The sequence below is a fragment of the Hypanus sabinus genome, chromosome 19, assembly GCF_030144855.1.
Source record: "Hypanus sabinus isolate sHypSab1 chromosome 19, sHypSab1.hap1, whole genome shotgun sequence".
NCBI classification, from domain to species: Eukaryota; Metazoa; Chordata; class Chondrichthyes; order Myliobatiformes; family Dasyatidae; genus Hypanus; species Hypanus sabinus.
In genome coordinates, this window is record NC_082724.1 from 68,729,522 (window position 1) to 68,757,513 (window position 27,992).

Below are 27,992 nucleotides of genomic sequence, written 5' to 3' on the forward strand. Positions count from 1 at the left end.
CTTCCGCCACCTCCAACGGGATCCCACTACCAAGCATGTCTTTCCGTCCCCCCCCCCTTTCTGCTTTTCGCAGGGATCGCTCCCTACGCGACTCCCTTGTCCACTCGTCCCCCCATCCCTTCCCACCAGTCTCCCTCCTGGCACTTGCCCTTGTAAGCGGAACAAGTGCTACACCTGCCCTTACACTTCCTCCCTCACCACCATTCAGGGCCCCAGACAGTCCTTCGAGGTGAGGCGACACTTCACCTGTGAGTCGGCTGGTGTGGTATACTGCGTCCGGTGCTCCCTGTGTGGCCTTTTGTATATTGGTGAGACCCGATGCAGACTGGGAAACCATTTCGCTGAACACCTATGCTCTTGTCCACCAGAAAAAGCAGAATCTCCCAGTGGCCACACATTTTAATTCCACATCCCATTCCCATTCCGATATGTCTTTCCATAGCCTCCTCTGCTGTCCTCCTTCAACCTGATGGCATGAACATTGACTTCTCTAACTTCCGTTAATACCCCTCCTCCCCTTCTTACCCCATCCCTGACATATTTAGTTGCTTGCCTGTTCTCCATCTCCCTCTGGTGCTTCCCCCCCCCCCTTTTCTTTCTCCCGACGCCTCCCATCCCATGATCCTTTCCCTTCTCCAGCTCTGTATCACTTTTGCCAATTACCTTTCCAGCTCTTAGCTTCACCCCACCCCCTCCGGTCTTTTCCTATCATTTCGCATTTCCCCCTCCCCCCACTACTTTCAAATCTCTTATTACCTTTCCTTTCAGTTAGTCCTGACGAAGGGTCTCGGCTCAAAACGTCGACAGTGCTTCTCCTTACAGATGCTGCCTGGCCTGCTGTGTTCCACAGGCATTTTGTGTGTGTTGTGTGACAGTAAGGTAGAAGCTGTGCTCAATGCTGGTCTATAAAAAGCTGAAGATGCTGGAAATCTAAAGTAAGATCAAAACCTGTTGGAAATACCTAGCAGGTCCATCTATATCTATGGAGAGAGAAACAGCATTTATCATTGATGCGAATGGCATACTTTACTGTATGTTTCAACGTTTTGATGTACATGTGACAGCTAAAGCTAATCCTTCTTTATGGGGTGAGAGTGCAAACTCAAGGCAACCTCTTCAGATGTACCACTCACTTTGGGCTTTCTCCCTTCTTCCCTCTCCCACTGGGCAGAAGACACAAGAGCCTGAAAGTACATATCACCAGACTCAAGGGCAGTTCCTATCCCATCGTTATCAGACTGTTGAATGGTACAGTAAGGTGGCCTTACGATCTACCATATTAAGATTTTGCACTTTATTGTTTACCTGCACTGCACTTTCTCTGTAGCTATAACACTTTATTCTACACTGTTATGATTTTGCGATGTTTTGTGATTTTTCAGTGCATTCTTCTGGTACATGTAACAATAACATCCATCCCTCCTTACACTCATCCATCCCCCTCCTCTGGTTCTGTTGAAATACAGCCACAATGCTCCTCACTAAATTACTCCCCCAACCTTAACCTTTATAAATGTCTACCTGATGAATTTTGTACTACGCTGTATAATTTCATGGTACAGTTCACCTAAGTAAGGTGTATAATGATCTCTCAAAGTTTGATTATACATATATGGGAAAAGATTATGATCAATGGCTGAATTTCTGTGCTATTTACACTGCATTGGAAGTGTGAGTCATCCCAGATGCAAATTTATCTGTAATAACTTGTTGTATGATCTGAAGGTGTGATAGTTATTTTGTGACTCATAAGTTCAATATCAAACTATCCCTATGCACCTATGTTTAATCTCAATTTTTGGCCTAGCAGATTAGCTTTTCATGGTAGGAAACAAAGGACTTATCAACTTTTCACCTGATTGGCACTCAAGACATTGTGGTCATACAGTTCAAAGTAAATTTATTACCAAATACAGTATACAAATTACCTCTATACAACCCTGAGATTTATTTTCTTCTGGGCATTCATTGTAAATACAAGAAACGCAATAAAGTCTTTCTGCAGTGATTGCTCTATGGGACTCCCCATTAATCTCCCTCCTTCAAGCAGAAGTGTTACATCTGCCTCTATACTTCTTCCCTTGCCACCATTTACAACTCTAATCAATCCTTCCAGGTGAAGTAACACTTCACCTGTGATTCTTTTGGGGTCATCCACTGTATCCAATGGTCCCGGTGCACCTCTTCTACATTGGTGAAGTGACACAGATTGGGGGATCCCTCTCTTCTCCTGCCCATCATCTCCCTCCAGTGTCCCTTCCCCTTCCTTTCTCCCATGGTCCACTCTCCTCTCCCATCTGATTCCTTCAAAGTGCTTCACTATTCCTCACAGCTTTTTACTTCACCCACCTTCCCCCTCACTTCATCTCTTTGGTCACTTCCACATTTTTAATTTGGGCTCTGGTCCCATTCCTTTACAGTCTTGAAAAAGGGTCTCAGTTGAAAATGTCAACTGCTTATTCCCCTTTATAGATGGTGCCTGATCTGCTGAGTTTCTCCAGCATATTGTGCACGTTGCTCAAGATTTCCAGCGTCTGCAGAATCTCATTTCCACAATTTTGCTTTCCTTTGACATTTCTAAGAGTTGAGCATGCACCATGGAAGATAGCCATATCTATAATCAATTTGCCCAACAATTAACCTACTAATTGGTGCATCTTGTGACTGCGAGAGGACACCCACATATTCCATGGGGAGGACACACATATCCCTTACAGATGGCGTCAGAATTGAACTCTGTAGTATCAATTACTGGGCAAATTGTCCTGTGATTAGACTAACGACTAAGCTACCATGTCACCTATGGCTAAGAAAGGGCTTGAAGGATGTGAACTCGACACAGGAAAATGAATTAGCTCAGATCAAACCTTGGCAGGGATTCAGATTTCTGGATCATTGGGACCTCTTCTGAGGCATATGTGAGCTGAACAAAAGGGACGGTTTGCACTTGAACCCAAGGGGGACTAACATTCTTGTGGGCAGGTTTACTAGGGCTGTTGGGAGTGGTTTAAACTAATATGGCAGTGGGATGGGAACCAGTATGATAGAGCTGAGGGTGAGCCAACAGGTTTACAAGTAGATGATGGATGTAACATGAATGTAAGACAGGACAAGCCAATGGCTGGGTCCAAATGCAGACTGAGCAAAGTGTTAAATTGTACCTCAGAAGGAAAAGTCAAAAGGGTGAAGAATACAGGACTGAAGGTGCTGTATTTGAAAGTGTGTAGCATTCGGAATAAGGTGGACAAACGTGGTGCAATTAGTTTGGTTGGTATGATGTTGTGGGCATCATTAAGTTGTGGCTGAAAGAAGGCCATAATTGGGAGCTTCACATTAAAGAATATACTTTCTATCAAGAGGACAGGCAGGAAGGCATAGGTGGTGGTGTGGCTCTGTTGGTAAGAGATGGAATTACATCTTTTGAAAGAGGTGACGAAGGGCCAGAGAAAGTTGGATCTTTTGGGGTGGAGTTAAAAAATTTCAAGAGTAAAAAAAAACATATGGGTATCATATATAGGCCTCCAAATAATAGCCATAATGTGGGGTTTGAGATTGCAAGGGGAGATGGAAAAGGTATTTAATAAGGGCAGTGCCACAATTGTAATGGGGACTCAGAAAATCGGGTTGGTGTTGGATCATAAGAGAATGAATTTATTGAATGCCTATGAGAAGGCTTTTTAGATCATCACACTTGAGCCTACTTGGGGACGGACCATCTTAGATTGGGTGCTGTATAATAACCCAGATCTTATTAGGATGCTTAATGTAAAGGAACCTTAGGAGGCAGTGATCATAATATGATTGAATTCATTCTGCAATTTGAGCGGGAGATGTATCCCTATCACAATGGAATAAAGGGAATTACAGAGGCATGAGAGGAGCTTGCCCAGGTAGACTGGAGGACAACATTGGCAGAGTAGAGGCAGCTTGTTTTTGGGAATACTTCACAAGGAACAGGATCGAAATGACCCACAGAAGAAGTTGCTTTCAATTGGCAAGGAAAGGGCATATAAGGTAGCAAAAATGAGTGGGAAGTTGGATATTTGGGAAAATTTTACAATCCAAAAAAAGGAAACTAAAAAAAACTATCAGGATAAAGATCAAATATGACGGTAAACTAGCCAGTAGTATAAAGCAGTAGGAAGAGAAAAGAAAGGAAGTTATAGGCCTATAGTTTCCTTTCTTTTGGCTTTCTGTCTTCTTAAAGAGTGGAGTGACATTTGCAATCTTCCAGTCCTCCAGGAGCATGTCAGAATCAAGTCATTCCAGAAAGATCATGATCAATGCATCTGTTATCTCTTCAGCATCCTCTCTCAGGACTCTGGGATGTAGTTCATCTGCTCCAGGTAACTTATCCACCTTAAGACCTTTGAGTTTATCTAGCACTTGTTTCTTTGTAACAATAGCACCCACTCCTGTTCACTGACACTCACAGACCTCTGGCACACTACTAGTTTCTTCCACAGTGAAGACTAATGCAAAGTATCCATTAAGTTCATCTGCCATTTCTTTGTGCTACCTTACTACCTCACCAGTATCATCTTCCAGTGGTCCAATATCAACTCTCACTTCTCTTTCACTCTTTATATCACTGAAAAGAACTTATAGTATCCTCCTTTATATTATTGGCTTGTTTGCCCTCATATTTCATCTTTTCCCTTCTTATAACTTTTTTAGTTCTCATCGGAGAGTGTCCGGAGGAGGAGGTTCACGAGGATTATGCTGGGAACGAAGAGGTTAACGTATGAGGAGCATTTGACAGCTTTGAGCCTCTACTCACTGGAATTTAGGAGAAGTGGGGGATCTCATAGAGACCTTCTGGACGTTGAAAGGACTAGATAAGGTGGATGTGGAGAGGATGTTTCCCATGGTGGGAGAATCCAGCACTAGAGGGCATAGCTTCAAAACTGAGGGTTGATCTTTTAAAATAGAGGGTTTTTTTAAACCAGAGAGTAACGAATCTGTGGAATACTCTACCATAGATTACAGTGAAGGTCAAGTCCATGGGTATATTTAAAGTGTAAATTGATAATTTCCTGATCAGTCAGGACATCGAAGGATATGGTGAGATGGCAAGTGTTTGGGCTGAGTGGGATCTGGAATGGCCATGATGGAATTGCGGAGCACATTCAGTGGGCTGAATGGACTAATGCTGCTCCTATACCTTATGGATGAGTTGAGCTGAAGGACCCCTTTCCAAGTTTTTCACTGGATTTCACTTTCTCCTTTTTTATGTTTCTCTCCTGCTGCCTCTGACTCTGCAATTTCAGCTCCAACATCTTCCTTCCTGCACTTTGCTGGAGGTCAGAGCTCATGCAGGATTCCTGGAACGATAGTGAAGGAATAACCTTAACAACACACACAAAATGCTGGAGGAGCTCAGCAGGCCATGCAGCATCTATGGAAAAGAGTACAGGTGACATTTCAGCTGAAAATTCCTCCAGAATTTTGTGTGTTTGTGTGTGTGTTGCTTGGATTTCCAGGATCGGCAGATTTCCTCGTTTGTGACCAGAATAACCTTACCTCACTGTAAATGCTGCAACATGTGCCGACACCTTTACTTGTGCACTTCTCACTGCCTCAGTAAAGCAGAGAGAATAATCAAAGATACCACCCGACCTGGGCATTCTCTTTTCTCCCCTCTCCCAGTGGGCAGAAGGCACAAAAGCCTGAAAGCACGCACTAACAGGCTCAGGGATAGTTTCCACCCTGCTGTTCATCACACTCTTTACCACACCCCTATTACACTAAGCAGGACTTTTGAGCTCGTAATGATTTTATACCTTGTTTACCTGCATTTCACTCTCTGTAGCTGTTACTTTATTCTGTTTTATTTAACTTATTTTACCTCCAAGCACTGTGTAATGATTTGATCTGTGTGAAGAGCCTACAACACAAGCTTTTAACTGTTTCTTAGTACATGTGATAATAATAAACCAATACCAATACTACCACTGAGATCAATAACTACACACTTATCCCAAACCAGGAAATTCCTCACCCACAACAGCCTCTGACCCTTTTGGGATACACAATTTCCATCTTAACACGCTGGAGGAACTCAGCAGGTCGGGCAGCATCTCTGGAAACGAAGAGTCAACGTTTTGGGCCGAGACCCTTCATCAGGACAGAAACGTTGACTGTTCATTTCCACGGATACTGCCCAACCTGCTGAGTTCCTCCAGCGTGTTGTGAGTATTGCTTTGACCCCAGCATCGACAGAGTATTTTGTGCTTACCATTTCCATCTTATTGTATGATAAAGGACTTGGGTCAACTCGACTTCTAAACAACTGCACAGTGCCCAAAGCAACTCGCATTGTAACAGGCCGGAGCATTATCAATTATCCTCCCATCTAACAATCTCTTTGATCTCTACCATCAGTTGAAGTTGAATTGAAATTTAATTTTTTCTTAGAGATATAGCATGGAACAGGTCTTTTTGGCACTTCAAGCCATGTCGCCCAGCAACCCTCCATTAAATCCTAGCCTATCATGGTACAGATTTACAATCACCAGTTAACCTATCAACCAACATGGCTTTGGATAGTGGGAGGAAACCAGTACATCCAGAGAAAACCCACCTATGCCACAGGAAGGATTTACAGACTCCTTACAGAGGAGGATGGGTTTGAACTCCAAACTCCAATGCTCCGAGCTGTAATAGCGTTGCACTAACTGCTACGCTACCAATTTTATTTATTTAGAGATACAGTGCAGAATAGGCTCTTCTGGCCTTTAAAGCTGTACTGCCCAGCCACCCCCAATGAAACCTAGCCTAATCACAGGACAATTTACAATAACCAATTAACCTATTAACCAGTACACATTTGGACTGTGGGAGGAAACCAGAGCACCCAAGAAAACCCCACAATTTCCATGGGGAGAGCATAGACTCCTTACTGAAGATGCCGAGCCATAATAATGTTGTGCCACTATGCTACCGATTTGTGAAAGAATTTACAGTAAAAATTTTGTATCAATATTTTATTTAAATTACAATGTTTTTACATTTTCCACTGAAAAGCAATAATTATCAAAGTTCAAAGAAAATACTATATTTATTTTCATATTGTTTCATTAGTGATTTTGAACAAGTTTTCTCCTAAATTTATTTGCCACTGGAGGGAGCATTATCACACTCTGACTCCAGCAAACTCAGATTGGGATTCCATTCATTACTGTATACCTTTGCATTAATTAGGAGGCACAGAAAATTATACAATAACAATAACAATGTGTATTTTAATAGCCCATGAGCAAATTAAGTTCTGATCCTATTTTCTTCCATAAAAACATATCCTATCTGGGTCAGTTGTGGATCAATTGGGTCCTCAAACATTTGTAATGGAAGATTAAATAATTTGTCAGTTATCAACAAAAAATAAATCTTTACTTTCAGTGTTAAATCTTCAAGTTTTTGAGTCCTAAATGAAGCTGCCAGGACACTGCCACTCTAAATGTCAGCTACTTTTCTCAAGGTAGAAAGCCATGAAGCCAGCTGACAGGACTCAGCCTCTACTCCAGGACTTCCATCGCACTGCACTTTGCTGAGGTGATTGTATTATCCCCTGGCAATCAAATGTAATTCAGGTAAAATCTATCTATCTACTACTTGTTGCATTTAGCTGGGAAGATTCTTGCTTTTGGAATTGCTCTGCAGGCTCTTTTATAATTTTGCACAACAACCCCTGGCACCATCATCCCAAAGCTTAAGCAGTATTTTATCTTGAGTCGAATTATACAAACTCATTATACAGTTAAGAAGCAGAAGAATCGCTAGATTCATCAACTATTTATTTATAATTTATTTTGAGATATAGCATATGACAGGCCCTTCCAACCCTTTGAGCTGCAACCCCTCCCTGATTTACCCCAGCCCAATCACAGGACAATTTAGAATGAACAATTAACTGACTGACCAGCATGTCTTTGGACTGTGGGAGGAAACCAGAGAACCTGGAAAAACATACATGGTTACAGGGAAAACCTACAGATTCCTTACAGATGACATTGGAATTGAACTCTGATAGCCCAAGCGTCACACTAACTGCTACACTACCATGGCGTAGAAGACTAAATCCCTGTGAGGATAGGGAGAACTCAGATTCCTCCTTAAATTTCTCATTTATCAGAACTGGTGCATCCTTGGTAAACTGTGGCTTCAATGTGGTACAAATTTCCTACGGCTACGAATGATGGGGACATGAACAGATGACTGACCATTGTCAGGTTATTCTGTTTTCAACTGGAACTGTGTGAGGGTCTCAACAGGTTGAGCAGCATCTGTGGATGTGTCAGATTGAAGTCCTGCATCTGGAGAACAAGCACCAACACAGGACGTCACCCCGAAGTATCGACTGTTCTTTTCCCTCCACAGGTGCTGCTCAACCGGTTGAGTCCCTCCAGGGGAGCAGCAAATCCTGCTGCTGCTGGAAATATAGAGCAACAAACATAAAATGCTGGCATGAATATTGATTTCTCCAACTTCCAGTAATGTTTTCCCTTCCCATTCTTCTTCATTTTCCCACTTTGACTACTTGCCTCTTCTCCTCACCTGCCTATCGCCTCCCTCTGGTGCCTCTCCTCCCCTTTCTCCCATGGTGTACTCTCCTCTCTTATCCTATCCCTTCTTCTCCAGCCCTTTGCCTTTTCCACCTATCACCTGCCAGCTTCTTACCCCATCCTCCCTCTTCCACCCACCTGGCTTCACCCTGTCTTCCTTCCCCTCCTCCCACCTTCTTATTCTGGCTTCTAATCCCTTCCTTTCCAGTCCTGATGAAGGATCTCAGCCCGAAACATTGATTTATGTTTATTCATTTCCATAGATGTTGTCTAACCTTCTGATTCCCACCAGCATTTTGTGTGTGGAGCTGTTTCAGTAGATTGTTTGTTGATTCCAGATTCCAGCATTTGCAGTCTCCTGTGTCTATTTTTATTTGAGAACTGTCCTATATTTCCCTTGAGAAAACCCACATGCCGCTGCTGTGCTCCGGCAGTAGTTTGACAGAGCATTCTGTTCACCTCAGTGTCAGTGGAGTAATCACAGAGGACACAGCCCAGCAAACCATGAACCAAAGACCAGATTCACATACCAAGTCTGACACTGGCAATTCATTAAGCTACACTTGTGAACTAAACCCAACTGCAAAGTTTGGAAACTCCAGTTTCCAGCAATGCTTGTCGGCTTAAAATTGCAGGAGGAAAAAAATCTTTTCTTCAGTTACGTTGTCGGTTTTTGAACACCATCTCTCCATCTGACACTTCTCCACCTTTCTCCCTCCTCAGCAGCCGTCCCCAATACTGAGAGGGTCCTTAAATTCAAGTTTTATATTAATGCTTGCCTTTGGTTTAAGAGGACATGTACTTGCTTCCACTTCCAATGCAGCACAATTGGTGGGCAAAGAATCTCAAAATTATTTAGACACAAATATAGCAGGTTTGGATTAAGCAACACATGCAAAATGCTGGTGGAACACAGCAGGCTAGGCAGCATCTATAGGGAGAAGCACTGTCGATGTTTTGGGCCGAGACCCTTCGTCAGGACTAACTGAAGGGAAAGATAGTAAGAGATTTGAAAGCAAGACATCTTATATTTAATTTCTTACTATACGTAATCAACTAATCACACCCTCCATATCTTCTACTCCAATCACCTCCTTCCCCTCTCAAACGCTGCATGGTGAGATCAGATATGAATACAAAAGGACAGAGATCTCTACACGTCAGCAAACAATGAAGAACTTCAGGATGACTTTCACTGCCCAGCAGCTCTGCTACAGCTTTCTTGAGCTGTTCCTCCTTGGAACAGATGACTTGGAGATGGGCAATTAATCTGCCTTGCCAATTACTTCCAGATGTTAACAGGGTGCCCCAGCATTGGCCCTTTGTTTGCTATGTGTACAAGACATCTTGCTTTCCATTCAGTTTATCGCACCACATACCCAAAAGCAACTTGCTGCATTAGTATTATCAATGTTCGCTCCCAACAATCTCTTTGACCCTCATCATAAGGCAAGAGGTACTATAGCATTTGGACAAGGATGGGAAACAGCTTCTTTCTCTACCCGCCACCACCCAGGTCTCATCACATATGAAACATCAGTAATGTTATTCTGTTTACTTTTTAATTTGTATCATAAATGAACCTTATTATTTGTTAAGCAACAAACACTCAGAGTCCTGACGAAGGATCTCGGCCTGAAACGTCGACTGTACTTCTCCCTATAGATGCTGCCTGGCCTGCTGCGTTCCACCAGCATTTTGTGTGTGTTGCTTGAATTTCCAGCATCTGCAGGTTTCCTCCTGTTTCTTGTCTTCTATTATCCACTCTGGCCTCATACCTCTTCCCCTCCACCTCCCTTGCTTATCGCCTCCTTCTCTTTCACACACAGTCTACTCTCCTCTCCTATCAGATTCCTGCTTCTGCAATCCTTTAAATGTCCCACCTATCTGGTTTCTGTTAACACCTTCCAGCTTGATCTCCTCCCCACCCCCACCCACCAAGCCTTCTTATTCTGGAGACTTCCCCCTTCCCAATGAAGGGTCTCAGCACAAAACATCAACTGTTTATTAGCTCCCATAGATGCTTTATGAGCTACTGATCTGCAGAATCTCGTGTTCTGGACTAACATTTGAAACATCAAGACATAAAAGGCTATGAACCAAGTGCTCATTAATGGGATGAGTACAGACACATGGCAGTCATCATACGCGTAAGGGGTTGAAGGGTATTTTTCTGTGCTTTATGACAATGGCTGTTCAAATGCTTTCTGGAAAGGAAAATTAATTCCTCACCTCATCCCTAATGGTTAGACTGCAGGGAGAATAGTGGCCAGATGAATAACTTTTTACAATGCAAATGGTTAGAGTTTCCAATGCACTACTGAGCTGGTAGATCATGGAAGTGCATTCAAAAAGGAACTGCATTAAATCCTTGAAGGGGAAAAAAATAGACCTAAGGGGGAGAATGTGTGGAAGTGGCCTTGAATCCCATGATGCTGTGACCTCAGCACTCCCTCTCCTTGCACACACTTTCTTTCTTTCCTTTTCTATGTGTTTTTTTTCCTCCCCTAATCTCTCACATGCATTATCCGTGCATATTCTAAATGTAGATCAACCGTAGTTTCTAATCAGGCTACCTTAATGTCCACATTCCCTGCTTCCAAATAAAGTACATTCATTATCAAAATATACTATATACAATCTTAAGATTCACTTTCTTCAGGCAGCCACAAAACAAAGAAACACAATAGAACGAGAAAAAAATCACCACAAAGCAAGGTTTGTCAAACACCCAAAGTGTGAAAAAAAACAAATATTGCAAAGAATAAAAAACTAAACAAGTTACACACAGAACATGAACTGCAGAGACCCTAAAAGTGAGTCTCCAGACACAGAGTCAGTCAGTACTGCAGCTGGTCCAGGAGCCCAATGCCTGTAACCATAGCCATGGAGCCAGTTCAACTTACATTGCACCCACGACCTTTGACGAGCTTTTATATTGTGCCTAAATAAACTAAACATGCTTCCATGGGGTGGAGAGGACCAATTGGAAACAGCTTGTAGGAATTACCTCAGGAAAAGCAAAGGGGGAGAAGAGTCGCCATTGGCCCATCTTCAGCAGCTGTAATACAAAACTAAATGCAATGCTGGCCTTCAGTAGAAACAGCATTGGACAAGATATCTTCCAAACTTACTACTACACCTCTAGTAAGACATCTGCTTTTACAAAGGACTGTTTTAAAAGCATTACTATGGGCAGCAGGCAAAGTAATTCTGTAGTCCCCTCCCTAACCCTGCCCACTTCCCTCACTTACTTTAAGGTGTTTCTTAAAATTGACTTCTTCAGACAAGGCTTCCCTTGTTCCTCACCAGTCAAACCTTGGCAACCTTCCAGTCAGTGCCTCAGAACACTACCATGTTAATGGAGTTATGGGAATGGAAAACAGTTGGGCTTAGGACACATTACCCAAGTAATTTATTGTACAGATTAAAGGTGGGAATATTTATTTATTCATTCATTCAGAGATACAGTGTGGAACAAGCCCAGCTACCCACCGATTTAACCCTAGCCTAATCACAGGACAATTTACAATAACCAATTAACCTACTAACTTTTGAATATGCGAGGAAACTGGAACACTCAGACCGGAAACCCACGCGGTTCATAGGGAGAATGTACAAACGCTATGACTGAACTCTGACACCCTGAGCTCTAATAGCGTCACGCTAACCACTACGCTACCATGGTGCCTTGAAACATTCACAAACCCAGTTCAGATTAATTCAAACTGGGGCACTCCATTCATTTCAGTGATCTATTTATTAGCTACCAGAACATCGATGGACTGTCTACCCCAGGTTCCTGTTCCCAGGTTACATATGCTTAACATATGAATAAACTCCCATAAAATTGTTAAATTTAAAACTCCGATATACACGTATGTGATTGTAGCAGCATTAATTCTTTCTCTCACTCTTCACTGTTGGTAACTGCTCTTCCTTACCAGACATATGTGCTTTAGATGTTACTTATTGTGGTACTGAGGAGTATGATACTAAAAGTTTTGTGCACTTAAGCACAAATTTGACTTACAGATGTCTATAAAATTGAAATCTATCCATTCCCAAGGGATAACCCGTCAGCATAACCCACAACTTGACTATCAAATGAATCTTCACACGAAGACCCTTCTCTTAAAGTTCAAACCCCAGCATTTGGACAGCACAGGTTTACAGGTCTGAATGGCCTACCCCAGTTCCTGATTTCTCAGTTAGAATCCAGCAGCCATCTCATTTTATTGTTTGCAAATTTGACTTAGACGTGGGCAACAGCCTGGAAACAATGTCATACACCAGAACTTCGTCTCTCCGTTAACCTGTGAAGATTGTGGATCAAAAGGATTCCAAAATTCATGCCAGATTACATCACCTCTTCTCCAAGAAAGAAAGATGCACTCTCAACAGCATATGTGACAATCCATGGACTCCACAAAATGCTTTGAAATACTATTACAAGTCGTCACTGCTAATTTATTTATTTTTTGTTTATTTAGAGATACAGTGTGGAATAGGCTCTTCTAGCTCACTAAGCTGTACTGCCCAGTAACCCACTGGTTTAACCCTAGCCTAATCACTGGACAATTTACAACAATCAATTAACCTACCAATTGGTAGATATTTTGACTATGGGAGGAAACTGCAGCACCAGAGGAAAATACACACACAGATGGGAAGGAAAGTACTGACTTGCTTACAGAGGATGCCAGAATTGAACTCCGAACTCCAATGCCCTGAGCTGTAATAGCATCATGCTAGCTGCTATGCTACCGAGGGCTGTAGGAAACATAGCAGTCAACATGAACATCAATCTGAACAGATCATTAGTCATAACAGAAGGGCATGGGTCAGCCATGTGGCCCACTAGCCTGTTGCACCATTCAATAAGATGATGGCTAATCTGGCCAAGGACTCAGTTCCATCTACATGCGTTTTCCCTAGAATCCTGATTCTGGCGTTCTGCCATAATGAATGTGGGATAAACTGGGCACAACTTTCACACTCCGCTCATGGACCTTCAACATCTGAGAGGTCAGATCATTGCCTTGGTGCTCAATTGGTGTATCAGTCTTGAGCTGTGTGCTCAGGACTCTAAAGGAGTTGAACCCACACCCTTCTAGTGAGAGGCAAGAAAGGTCATGCTTAATGCATAAACAATATTTTGTACATTTTGTTAAAAAAATAATTGGGGACTCGATTGGGGACTCCTATTCACGATAATAATTAACCTTCGTTGCAAGATATTTCATGATTGGTGAGGAGCACTCTCAGGAATGCCTCACTTAATTGAACAGTGACAATTTTCACTCAGTGCATTGGATCCTATAAGTTTATTTATTGCTCCTATAATACATATATACCTCCAGAATTCAACACTGCATAAGACATAGACTTGTGACATGTAAAGGAGCAATCAAATATGTTGGTGCTAAGTTTTTTAAAATGGAAATAGTGTTTCTACAACTGGTCAGCATGACGTTTCTCACCCTAGATGTTATGACCATCTTGATGATCTGCAAGCTTCAATTACTTGCCACACAATCTCAGTGGTTAGTCCATCTTTGTCTTCTCTGGAGGTAATGAAGGAGACTGTCAAGGGCTATGTCAATAGGTTATTGGGTTCAGAATGAAAAGCTTGTCTTCTTCCTTCCTGATCCACTTCATCAGTTTGGTAATAGCATTTACTGCCGCTGCTTTGGTTCCCATTGGGGTAAAACACATGTAGAGTTCAAATCCATTGGTGACCTGCACAGTGAGTAAAACACAGGTTGGGAGGAAATAAACAAATAGAATTTTTGCCCATTTTATTTCTAGTTCTATTGAGCCAAGGTTCCACATGCCTGGAGTTTCTGAACATACCATATAGAGACCCGTCATCTTCTCCATTGAGCCGGAGGTGCAGAAGCCTCAGGTCCCACACCATTAGGTTCCAGAATAGCTACTTCCCTTTAACTAATTGGTTCTTAGACCAATCTGCACAACCCTAATCTCTATCTCTGTATAGCAACACTGTGATCACCTTGCATTACAATGGACTTTTTCCTTTTGTTGTAATAATCTTTTTTCTTGCAAAGATTGCTTACTTGGTACTTAATTAATGTTTTTCTTGTAAATGTTATGTTTGTGATTATGCTGCAAGTAGGTTTTTCGTTGCATCTTTATATTCATGGACTCGTGCATCTGACAAAATAAACTCAACTTTGAGCTCTTTAATTGAAATCTTTTCACATACATTTGAAAGGTGACACTGAGCTTTCCAGATCGACGTGCAGTTTATTTTGAAGGGAGTGGAAAGCCTCTGCCTAACTCTTTGACAAAACAAGCTCAGATCGCAATGGAGTCATAGAGCACTACAATACGGAACCAGGCCTTTTGGCCATGCTGAAATTTTGCATTGCCTAGTTTCATTGACCTGCACCTGGACGATAGCCACCCATACCTCTCCCATCCATAACTTACCCAAATTTCTCTTAAATGTTGAAATTGAACCCACATCAAAAGAGATGAAGAACTATTACTATAGTCAGAGGGTAGTGAATCTGTGGAATTCTTTGCCACAGATAGTTGTGGAAGCCAAATTGTTAAGTATATTTAAAGTAGAGGTTGACAGGTTCTTCATTAGTAAGGACGTCAAAGATTATGGGAGAAAGCAGGAGAATGGGGTTGAGAAGAACAATAAATCAGATGGAATGACGAAGCAGACTTGATGGGCCGAATGGCCTAATTCGGCTTGCATGTCTTGTGGTCATAGAGTCTTAAATCTGTTTGTGGAAGAAATGAAACAAAAATTGCTGTACTGTTGATGGAAATGCTGTTAAGTCTCCGATATGTCCTGGTGACGCTAGATCCTAAAAAAATGGTGTTGGTAATGCCAGAGATCTGGAAATATAGAACATATATAGTACAACACAGTAGAGGCCCTTCAGCCCACGATGTTGTGCCAGCCCTTAAAATCTGCCTCCCATATAACCCACCACCTTAAATTCCTCCATATACCTGTCTAGTAGTCTCTTAAACTTCACTAGTGTATCTGCCTCCACCACTGACTCAGGCAGTGCATTCCACGCACGAACCACTCTCTGAGTGTAAAATTTTCCTCTAATATCCCCCTTGAACTTCCCTCCCCTTACCTTAAAGCCATCTCCTCTTGTACTGAGCAGTGGTGCCCTGGGGAAGAGTCACTGGCTGTCCACTCTATCTATACCTCTTAATATCTTGTATACCTCTATCATGTCTCCTCTCATCCTCCTTATCTCTGAAGAGTAAAGCCCTAGCTCCCTTAATTTCTGATCATAATGAATACTCTCTAAACCTGGCAGCATCCTGGTAAATCTCCTCTGTACCCTTTCCAATGCTTTAACATCCTTCCTATAGTGAGGCAACCAGAACTGGACACAGTACTCCAAGTGTGGCCTAACTAGAGTTTTATAGAGCTGCATCATTACCTCACGACTCTTAAACTCTATCCCTCGACTTATGAAAGCTAACACCTCATAAGCTTTCTTAACTACCCTATCTACCTATGAGGCAACCTTCAGGGATCTGTGGACTTGTACCTGCAAATCCCTCTGCTCCTCCACACCACCAAGTATCCTGCCATTTACTCTGTACTTTGCCTTGGAATTTGTCCTTCCAAAGTGTACCACCTCACACTTCTCTGGGTTGAACTCCATCTGCCACTTCTCAGCCCACTTCTGCATCCTATCAATGTCTCTCTGCAATCTTCGACAATCCTCTACAATATCTACAACACTACCAACCTTTGTGTCATCTGCAAACTTGCCAACCCAACCTTCTACCCCCACATTCAGGTCGCTAATAAAAATCACAAAAAGTAGAGGTCCCAGAACTGATCCTTGTGGGATACCACTAGTCACCACCCTCCAATCTGAATGTACTCCCTCCACCACGACCCACTGCCTTCTGCAGGCAAGCCAATTCTGAATCCACCTGGCCAAACTTCCCTGGATCCCATGCCTTCTGACTTTCTGAATAAGCCTACTATGTGGAACCTTATCAACTGCCTTACTAAAATCCACTGCACTACCCTCATCTATTTGCCTGGTAACCTCCTCAAAGAACTCTATCAGGCTTGTTAGACACGATCTGCCCTTCACAAAGCCATGCTGACCGTCCCTAATCAGACTATGATTCTCTAAATGCCCATAGATCCTATCTCTAAGAATCTTTTCCAACAGCTTTCCCACCACAGACGCAAGGCTCACTGGTCTATAATTACCCGGACTATCCCTACTACCTTTTTTGAACAAGAGGACAACATTCACCTCTCTCCAATCCTCCGGTACCATTCCCGTGGACAAGGAGGACATAAAGATCCCAGCCAGAGGCTCAGCAATCTCTTCCCTTGCCTCGTGGTGCATCCTGGGGAATATTCCATCAGGCCCCGGGGACTTATCCGTCCTAATGTCTTTTAACAACTCCAACACCTCCTCTCCCTTAATATCAACATGTCCCAGAACATCAACCTCACTCATATTGTCCTCACCGTATATGAGAACAGTTTACAGATCTGGCCTTCCATTCACTGGTCTCTAACCTGGATCAGACAGCACTGATATCCTATTGAATTTCCTCTGTAACAACCATTTCATCCAAGGCCAAGCCTTTTATTTAATTACTATTTAGGTCACTGTGCAGTTAAGTCATCTAGCAAAAATCAGAAGATTCCAACAGGTATCAAGAGGAACATGGCTAAAGTAGGGGAGCATAACTCTAAGGTGCTTGGAGGAAAGTACAAGGAGTTTGTCAGATGCAGATTTTACACAGAGAGTGGTGAGTGCATGGGATGCACTGCCAAGTGGTGTTAGAGCCAAATACATTAAGGACATTCAGGAGACTCTTAGATAGACACTTGGATGAACTAAAAAATGGAAGAAGTGACGGATTAGATTGACCTTAGAGGATCAGCACGACGTGGTGGTCTACAGGCCTGTATTTTGATATACTGCTTTATGTTCTAATTCAAATTAGCTGCCAGCAGAAGTGGGTGATGTGAGTTTAATTGTACCACTTTGATAGGTACATGCATGAAAGGGGTAAGGGGCACTATGATCCGGGTGCAGGTAGATGAGACCAGGCAGAGGAATAGGCTGGCAAGACTAGATGGTCTAAAAGTCCCGTTTAGTGCATTATGACTATGGTGAGAGAAGGGTGGTTTTATTCAAGATGGGAAGGAGACTTGAAGAGCACTGATACTTCACAAGTAGCTCACTTCTGTACTGATCTGGAGCATCCCAGCCTCATTCCTTACCCATGCCAGAAGGTTCTCCCGTTCTCCTGCATAATAGATGTACTTCAGAGGCCTTGCAGAATTGTGGATGCGGCTGTACAGATACTGATACAGCTCCAGAAGTCTCTCCCGCTGCTGCACACTTGTGTATGGAGCTTCTACTGCAGGGCTACAAGAGAAAACAAGACACTTCATACTGAATGGAAAATTGTCAAAACAATTTAAGATCAGGTGCTTCTTTTGCTTTGTGTGGAGTTGCAGAAAAATTCTTTCAAGTAACCACCTGGGAAATTTCAGTAAAATGTCTTCATTGGACCATTCTGTGCATTGTGCATTAACATGGAATGGTTGCTTAATCTTTGTAAGATTTATGTTTAACTTAGGTTTCCCTCGTGAAAACTGCCAATATGATGCTATGTGCCTGCAATCCAGCTGCTAGAAAGCTTTTCATTGCACCCGCGCATAGACATTAAACTTGACTTTGAAATAAAAAAGAGTCAAGAATGGGTTTGGAAAATGCCGGAAACACTCAGTATCTGTAGAGGATAAAGACAGACTATACTGTTTCAAGTTGATAAATTGCTCAGTATTTTTCACCTATACTGCTTTTATTTCATATTTTCCATCTGAAGTGGTGGGGGGTGGTGGCATGGTAGCTGTTAGCATAATGCTATCATGGTGTCAGTGACCCACTCTGAATTCCTGTCCCTGTCTGGAAGGAGTTTGTACGTTCTCCATGTGACTGCGTGGGTTTCCCCGGTTGCTTCAGTTTCCCCCACATTCCAAGACGTATAGGTTAATAGGTCAATTGGTCACATGGATGTAATTGGGTAGCACTGGGCCAAAAAGGCTATACTTTTAAAATTTTAAAATTCTAGTATTTATACTGTTTTGCATTTGTATAGTAGAAGTGAGATTCAATTGGTGTACAAAATAGTTGCTGCCTTAAAAGAGGATGTTTTCCTCACAAGGGACAAGGGAACATAGTTTTAAAATTCAGGAACACTTGAGGAAGGGTGTCAGCCTAGAACAGTTTATTCTCTTCCACAGAAGCTGCCACAATTGCTGGATTTCTCCAGCATTTTGTATGTGTTGATTAAAATGCAAGGCAGGGAGGAGTGATGGAGTCAGGTCAGTCAGTATTCTAAAGAGGGAATTGCATAGATACATGAGAATTATTTGCAGGCTGCAAGGGGAGAGCACGGAAAAGACTGCTTGTTAAAGGGCAGAATGGCTTCCATCTGTGCCAAAGTAATTCCACCAAACATGTGCAAAGGATTCCATTTCACTGGGATACATTGAGACCAGTACATTTTGGTCCAATTAAGCAGCTGATCCAATTAGTCGAAGCTTCATGGAAATAGTTAATAGATATAAAAAGGACAAACTACTGTTTACAAATTATTCAAATTATGTATTTAAATGAAATATAGAACACATTAGAAAGCAACCAATACTACTACAGTACTATAATATGTTGTATTAGTTCCTAATATTTACCAATGGAAGAATCAACCAGTGTATGCCACCATGTTCTTTTGATTGACTAAACGAACAAAGTCAATGCAGACACCTGGTTTTGATGATGGCACCCTCCAATTCCTCATTTTCACTATAACATTCAAGATAATTGTTGATACCAGCAAATCCTTCATAGTTCCTAACTTGTTGAGGTAGATAAATTATTTTCTTTTCAATTCTATTTATGGTATCTCCAAGCATGAATGCTTGAAACTGCAGTGAGCAAAACAGTTCTGAACTGTTTTACTGATTATTTCTTGCCAACTATCAGTGAGAGATCACTGCTTTTTGAACATGAACACACACAAGGTTCACTACTTAAAAACTATTTGTTTTAAGCACAGCCACATGATATGAATGCATCTGCTGCTAAATAGAAACTGTTCAGCAACAATCTCCAGTCCCAATTAAGTTTTCCCAAATAAGCAGCTACTCTGATGAACCGATGGCCCAATTAACCAGAATCCACTGTAATTCAGCATCAATTGCTTTGTAATGCTTCTGGTATGGTTTTGTAATCTGTCCTCCAACTGCATTGTGATGGTGGATCAGTGGAGCACCCAAGGACAGATTTTGACATGTAATCTCTTTACAATTCTGGATTTTTTTCACCTTATATATCAAAACTATATCAGGACCAGAAGCTGCATGCTGTTCAGAGGTTATTCTCCCAGAAAGGTGACATTGAAATTCAGCTGGTTCAGCACAGAAACAGGTCTTAAGGCTCAGCAAGTCCATAAGAAAAGTATCAAACACGCATGAGCATTAATTCTATACAAATCCTAGTTTATCCATCCACACATTTCCAGATAAAATGTGCAATCCCCACACAGACAGCTCCGAAAGGCAGGATTGAACCTGGTTCATTGGAGATATGAGGTAACAGCTTTATAAGCTCTAATCAACTCTTTGGTTTTGCTGACATTGAGTGAAAGGTTGTTGCTGTGGCACCACTCAACCAGGTTTTCAATCTCCCTCCAAATCATCAGCACGGATGTAGGCTAAATTAAAGATGGTGATGAATCAACATAAAGGGAGAGAGATTGAAAATCTGGTTGAGCATAACAACCACCTCTCATTCAATATCAGCAAAACTAAACAGCTGATTATTGACTTAAGGAGGAAGAAGGCAAATATCCATGACCCAGTCTTCATTAGAGAAAGCAAGGTGGAGAGGGTCAGTAGCTCTAAATTCCTTGACATTAACATATCAGAGAACTATCCTGGGACCAGCACTAATGTGACATCACCAAGATGGAACAACAGGATGTCTACTTTCATAGAAATTTGCATAGATTCAGCATGTCACCAAAATCTTTGACAAATTTCTTTAAATGAACAGAGGAGAGTGTCCGAAATGGTTGCATGACAGCCTGGTATGCAAGTACCAATGCTCAGGAACGGAAAAGGATACAGCTCAGTCCATCACAGGCAAAGTCCTCCCCACCATTGAGCATACTTATGTGGAGAGCTGCCACAAGAAAGCAGCATCCATCATCAAAGAACCCACCATCCAAACCATGCCCTCTTTTCGCCAGTACCATCAGGAAAGAGGTATAGAAGCCTTAGGGCTCACATCACAAGGTTCAAGACCATTACACCCTACAACCATCAGGATCCTTAATAACTTTAAGCACTACTACTCTGAACTGGTTCTATGACCTGTAGAATAACTTCCAAGGACTCTTTACAACTCATGTTCTCAGTATTACTTTTTTTGCAGTTTGTTTTCTTTTGCATATTGGTTATTTGTCAGTCTTTGTTTATGTATAGTTTTTCATAAATTTATTATATTCCTTTATTTTCCTGTAAATACCTGCAAAGAATGAATCTCGGGGTAGCATATGGTGACATGTACATACATGATTTTACTTTGAACTGAAGGTTTGAGGGTGAAAAATGCAGGCAGCAATTCAAAGGATCCTGTATGCCTTGCCTCAGAGTACTGAACAGTACAGCACAGGACAGGCCCTTCAGCCCACAATGTCTACACTGAACATAATGCCAGATTAAACTCTCTTCTGCCTGCACATGATCTGTATCCTTTCAGTCCCTATATATATGTACTGTATGTGCTTATCTCAAAGTCTGTTAAGCACCGCGATCGTAATTTGCTTTCACCACTACTCCAGGTGCCCCTTCCAGGCACTTAGAACTCAGTGTAAAAAAATAAGTTGCCCTGTTTATTTCCCTTCAATGTTCGCCCTCCTCTTTAATGCAATATCCACAATCTAAGAGTCTCTTTGATGTCCTTAATGTATCTCCTAGCCCACAAAGCTTATCCTCATAATCCAGGCAGCATCCTGACAAATCTCCTCTGCACCCTCCCTAAAGCTTCCACAACTTTCCTATAATGAGATGACCAGAACTAAACACAATATTCTAAGTACTGTTTAGAGTTACATTACCTCGTGACTTGAACTCAATTTCCCAACTAATGAGGACCTTCTTATCTACCCTAACAACTTGTAGGTCAACTTTTGAGGATCTCTGGACAAGCACTCCTGGATCCAAAGCATTTGAAGCCAGAAAACATGCTGCATGGATTCAAGTAATTCTTTATCTTTTGTAACCTGAACAGCCCAGCGAGTGGTTCAGAAGCACCAAACATTCTTACCTCGTGAACAAACCTGAGCTTCTTGACTTGTAGATGAAGTGCCTCAGATCTGGAATCCCCACCTGTGAAATGCCGTAAGATGGGGTCTGCAGCTCTTCCAGCAGCATCTGGAAAGTATTCCGCTTCTTCAGCCGCTCCAGGAACTTACTTTTGCAGTTTGAGATGGGGAAAAAGTGCTCCCTGTCTGTGGAGATGAGGACCAAACACAGGCTGCTAGCCTGGTCAAGGTAAGAGATATGAGCATGAAAGAAACCATTGGAATTGAACTTGGGTAGACATATCGGCGTCCAGACCTCTCCATCTCGGAAGGAGGTAGACGCACTGATGAGGTTGAAGAGAAGATGGAGATCAATGGGATGTAGAAACTGGTCCTTTTTCCTCACCAATGATACCAGTTGGTTCTGGGCGACCAGAATGGAAAAGACGAGACTTTTGTCTTTGGCCTGCTGGAGGCTGCTGCTAATCATATCCCTCAAGGAGGAAGTCAGAGGTAAGCATCGCACAGCACCCATTAGGAAGCTAGGGTCTTTGTCCATTAGATTGAGGAGATTATCTGTTATCCTCTCTGACCCTGAGAGCAGCCGCCGGAGATCGTAGTTCTTCTTCTGCTCAAAGATTCGATTGAGCTGCGTTAAGGTTAGGAGACTAACAATTTGGTAATATACATACAGAAGTTCTTTGGCCACTTCCTGCTCTGACTGGCGGGCGTGTGTGACTGCCACGAGGACCAGAGGACTTCGACGGATAAAAACTACCATGTAATTCTCTGTCAAAGAAAGGGCAAATTTAGTCACTACATTCTGAGAAAGGCAGATGAGTATCAATCCAGGGCTATCATTTAACTATTTCAGATGGAGAAAAAGACCGCACACCTTCATGTCTGTTGTATATTGATTGCCCATAATTAAGAATTAAAAGCCATAGAGAGATTTGACTCCTAGAATGGAAAGAGACCCTAGAGTCAACTAAGTCTGCAATGACTGCCAACCACCCCAAAACACTAATCCTATGTTAATCCTTTGTTTAAAAATATTCTCCACACATTCTCAGCAACAATCCCAGATTCTACACTCACCTATACATCAGGGAGAACTCATAGTGGCCAATTGAACTGCCAGTCCTCCGTATCTTTGGGACTTGGGAAGAAGCCAGAGCACCTGAAGGAAGCCCACATGGTCACAGGAAGAATCTGCAAACTCCACACAGACAGCACCCATTGCTAGGACTGAAACCAGGTCTCAGACTCTGTGGGACAGTGGTTCTATAAGCTGTATCTTTCCTGATATGTGTCCAACAGTGATGCTAGTCCTGCTATCAGAAAATTAAGACTTCACACCCCTTGATATTTCCTCTCTGGTTTTCCCATCTTTGACCAATACTATAAAGTAGATGAGACACACAGGCAACTCCAGTGAAAGGCTCAAACATTGTTAAAGGTCCATGCCCCTCTCTTGGCATTTTATTAGCAAAAGGAGTGCTAAAATCTTGAGACAGCAGTTAGCACAATGTTTTACAGTGCCAACAATCAGGGTTCAATTCCCACCGCTGTCCATAAGGAGTTAGTGCAATTCTCCATGATCACGCGCTTCCTCCGGTTTCCTCCCACGTTCCAAACATGGAAGAGTTAGGTTAGTAATCTGCAGGCGTCCTAAATTGGGACCAGACACTTGTGGGGTGCCCTCAGCACATCCTTGGACTGTTTTGGTCATTGACACAAATGAAACATTTCACTGTATGTTCTGATCTACACTGTTACAAAGAAAGCTATTTTTTCCCCTCTTTCTTTTTAAAAACCTTCCTAGGGTTGTATAAGGAAATGAGACACTTCAGTTAAAGTCAAGTATAGAATAAATAAAGGTCTTTCCATTAAAAAGTCTGATAACTTAGTTGAAAATATGCAGAGCTCCTTCAGTATAGAGTGCTGTTACATGGTTCCAGTGACAATGACAGAAACTGTTTGGGGATGACTGGGAGCACACAGGCATCATGGAATACAGACTGCAAGCGATCAAGAGAAATTGGTAGGCTAGATCTGTTTCCCTGGATCAAAAGAGGTTGAGATAATATAATGACATGGGAAGGTAAGTAGTTAAGTTCATTCCGTATTTCTTATTTAACTCTCAAGAGAAAAGGGGGTATGTCTACAGGGCCAGTGTTCTTTTCTGGGTGTCAGACATAGGATTTCCAGGAAATCCTAAATCCCAGCCTCCCTAATGGCCACATTTGCGCCAGGTGAATCGAGATGCAGCTCCTTAGAGACCACGTTAGGGAACTGGAGCTGCAGCTCGATAATCTTCAGCTTGTTAGGGAAAGTGAAGAGGTGATAAGACAGGAGCTACAGAGAGGTAGTCACCGCAAGGCTACAGGAGATGGATAAATGGGTGACCATCAGGAGAGAGAAGGGAGAACGTCACATAGTAGAGAGTATCCCTGTGGCTGACCCTCAACAATAAGTACACCAACTTGCATACTGTTGGGAGGGAAAAACGTGAAGGGGGAAGGATGAAGTAAAGAGCTGGGAAGTTGATTGGTGAAGGAGATACAAGCCTGGAGAAGGGGGATAGAAGGCCATGGAAGAAAGAAAAGGGGGAGGAGCACCAGACACTCCACCTGGGAGTCTGTTGGGGTCATATACTGGACCTGGTGCTCCTGGTGTGGCCTCCTGTAAATCGGTGAGACCTGATGTAGACTGGGACCTTTGCTCCATCCATCAGAAAAAGTGGGATTTACCAGTGGCCACCCATTTTAATTCAACTTACCATTCCCATTCCGATATGTCTATCCACGTCCTCCTGCACACTTAGGTTAGAGGAACAACACCTTATATTCCATCTGGGTACCCTCCAAACTGATGAACATCGAGTCCTCGAACTTCCAGTTATGTTCCCCCACCCCTTCACCATTTCCCATCCCCTTTTGCCTCTCTCACCTTATCTCCTTGCCTGCCCATCACCTTCCTCTGGTGCTCCTCCCCCCTTTTCTTTCTTCCATGGCCGTCTGTCCTCTTCTCCAGCCCTTCACTAATTAGCTTTCCAGCTCTTTCCTTCATCCCTTCCCCCCTCAGGTTTCACTAATCTCACCTGGTGTTTCTTGCTCCTCTCCTCCCATCTTTCAAATCTACTCCTCAGCTTTTATTTTCCAGCCCTGCCAAAGGGTCTCAGCCCAAAACGCCGACTGTACTCTTTCTCACAGAGTTCCTCCAGCATTTTGTGTGTGTTGCTTCAATTTCCAGCACCTGCAGATTTCCTCGTGTTAGTGGATGTAACCTACTTGGATTTTCAGAAAGCATTTGATGAGGGTCCACTCATGAGGCTGCTTAAAAAGATACATTCCTATGGCATTACAGAAAAGATATTGGCACTTTAAGGAGGAATGGCCAACAGACAAGAGACAGAGAGTGGGAATAAAGGGGCCTTTTCTGGTTGGCTGCCAGTGACTAATGGTGTTCCTCAGGGACTGCTGCTTTTCAAACTGTTTATCAGTGATTTGGATAATGGAATAGATGGCTTTGTGGCAAAGGTTGCAGATGATATGAAGATAGGTGGAGGGATAAGTAATGCTAAGGAAGTAATGTGATTGCAGCAAGACTTAGACAAATCGAAGGAATGGGAAAAAAGTGGCAGATAGTATACAATGTTGGGAGATTTATAATAATGCATTTTGGTGTGGATTATTATCTAAACAGGAGAAAGTTCAAACACCAGAGATGCAGAGGGACTCAGGAGTCCTTGTGCAAGACCCCAAAAGGTTTATTTACTGGTTGAGTCTGTGGTAAAGAAGGCAAATGCAATGTTGGCATTTATTTCAAGGGGAATTAAATATAAAACAAGGAGATAATGCTGAGGCTTTATAACCATACAACAATTACAGCACAAAAACAGGCCATCTCAGCCCTTCTATTCCGTGCCGAACACTTACTAGTCCCATTGACCTGCACTCAGCCCATAACCCTCCATTCCTTTCCTGTTCATATACCTATCCAATTTTACTTTAAATGACAATACCAAAGCTGCCTCTACCATTTCTACTGGAAGCTCGTTCCACACAGCTACTACTCTCTGAGTAAAGAAGTTCCCCCTCGTGTTACCCTTAAACTTTTGCCCCCTAAGTCTCAACTCATGTCCTCTTGTTTGAATCTCCCCTACTCTCAATGGAAAAAGCCTATCCACGTCAATATCTATCTCCCTCATAATTTTAAATACCTCTATCAATCTTCTACGCTTCAAAGAATAAAGACCTAACTTGTTCAATCTTTTCCTGTAACTTAGGTGCTGAAACCCAGGTAACATTCCAGTAAATCTTCTCTGTACTCTCTCTATTTTGTTGACATCTTTCCTATAATTCGGTGACCAGATCTGTACACAATACTCCAAATTCGGCCTTACCAATGCCTTGTACAATTTTAACATTACATCCCAACTCCTCTACTCAATGTTCTGATTTATAAAGGCCAACATACCAAAAGCTTTCTTCACCACCCTATCCACATGAGATTCCACCTTCAGGAAACTATGCACCATTATTCCTAGATCACTCTGTTCCACTGCATTCTTCAATGCCCTACCATTTACCATGTATGTCCTATTTGGATTATTCCTACCAAAATGTAGCACTTCACATTTATCAGCATTAAACTCCATCTGCCATCTTTCAGCCCACTCTTCTAACTGGTCTAAATCTCTCTGCAAACTTTGAAAACCTACCTCATTATCCACAACGCCACCTACCTTAGTATCTTCTACATACTTACTAATCCAATTTACCACCCCATCATCCAGATCATTAATGTATATGACAAACAACATTGGACCCAGTACAGATCCCTGAGACATACCACTAGTCACTGGCCTCCAACCTGGCAAACAGTTATCCACCACTACTCTCTGGCATCTCCCATCCAGCCACTGTTGAATACATTTTACTACTTCAATATTAATACCTAACGATTGAACCTTCCTAACTAACCTTCCATGTGGAACCTTGTCAAAGGCCTTACTGGAGTCCATATAGACAACATCCACTGCGTTCCCTCACCAACTTTCCTCGTAACCTCTTTAAAAAATTCAATAAGATTTGTCAAACATGACCTTCCACGCACAAATCCATGCTGACTGTTCCTAATCAGACCCTGTCTATCCAGATAATTATATATACCATCTCTAAGAATACTTTCCATTAATTTACCCACCACTGACGTCAAACTGACAGGCCTATAATTGCTAAGTCTACTCTTAGAACACTTTTTAAACAATGGAATCACATGAGCAATAAGCCAATCCTCTGGCACCATCCCCGTTTCTAATGACATTTGAAATATTTCTGTCAGAGCCCCTGCTATTTCTACACTAACCTCTCTCAAGGTCCTAGGGAATATCCTGTCAGGACCCGGAGACTTATCCACTTTTATATTCCTTAAAGGAATATAATAGTGTCCTTATAAGACACTAGTCAAGCTGCACTTGGAGTATTGTCGACAGTGTTGGGCCGCATACCTCAGAAAGGATGTGTTGTCATTGGAGAAGGTGCAGAGCAGGTGCGCAAGGGTGATTCGGGGAATGAAGGAGTTAACATATGAGGAGCATTTGGCAACTTTGGGCCTGTACTCACTGGAATTTAGAAGAATGCGGAGGGATCTCATTGAAATCTACTGAATGTTGAAAGGACTAAGTAAGGTGAATGTGGAGAGGATGTTTCCTGTGGTGAGGGGGATCCAAAACTAGAGGGCACAGCAACAAAATTGAGGGGCGACCTTTTAGAACAGAGGTAAAGGAGGAAGTTTTTTAGCCAGAGAGTAGTGAACGTGTGGAATGCCCTTCCACAAACTGCGCTAGAGTGCAAGACTGTGGATATACTTAAGATGGAAATTTCGTCAGGGCATCAAAGGACATGGCGAGATAGCAGTGTATGGGGTTGAGTGGGATCCGGGATCAGCCATGATGGACTAGCACAGCAAACTCAATGGGCTGAATGGCCTAATTCTGCTCCTATGTCTTATGATACAAGTATGTAAAATTACCTGAGGCACAGTCAGGGCAGGTTAACA

The 27,992-nt window shown here is 42.4% G+C and overlaps 1 protein-coding gene across 1 annotated transcript in view; it reads right to left on the reverse strand.

The window, feature by feature from the left end:
* Positions 1-6,977: 6,977 nt before the first annotated feature.
* Positions 6,978-27,992, reverse strand: part of mon1a (MON1 secretory trafficking family member A) — a 63,636-nt gene continuing 42,621 nt past the window's right edge. Inside the window, exons 4-6 of the mRNA XM_059944607.1 lie at positions 21,950-22,715; positions 17,833-17,980; positions 6,978-14,306 (exon numbers count right to left, since the gene is read on the reverse strand). Of these exons, the coding sequence (XP_059800590.1) occupies positions 14,166-14,306; positions 17,833-17,980; positions 21,950-22,715 (1,055 nt within the window). The 3' untranslated portion in view covers positions 6,978-14,165. The remainder of the gene's footprint in view (positions 14,307-17,832; positions 17,981-21,949; positions 22,716-27,992) is intronic.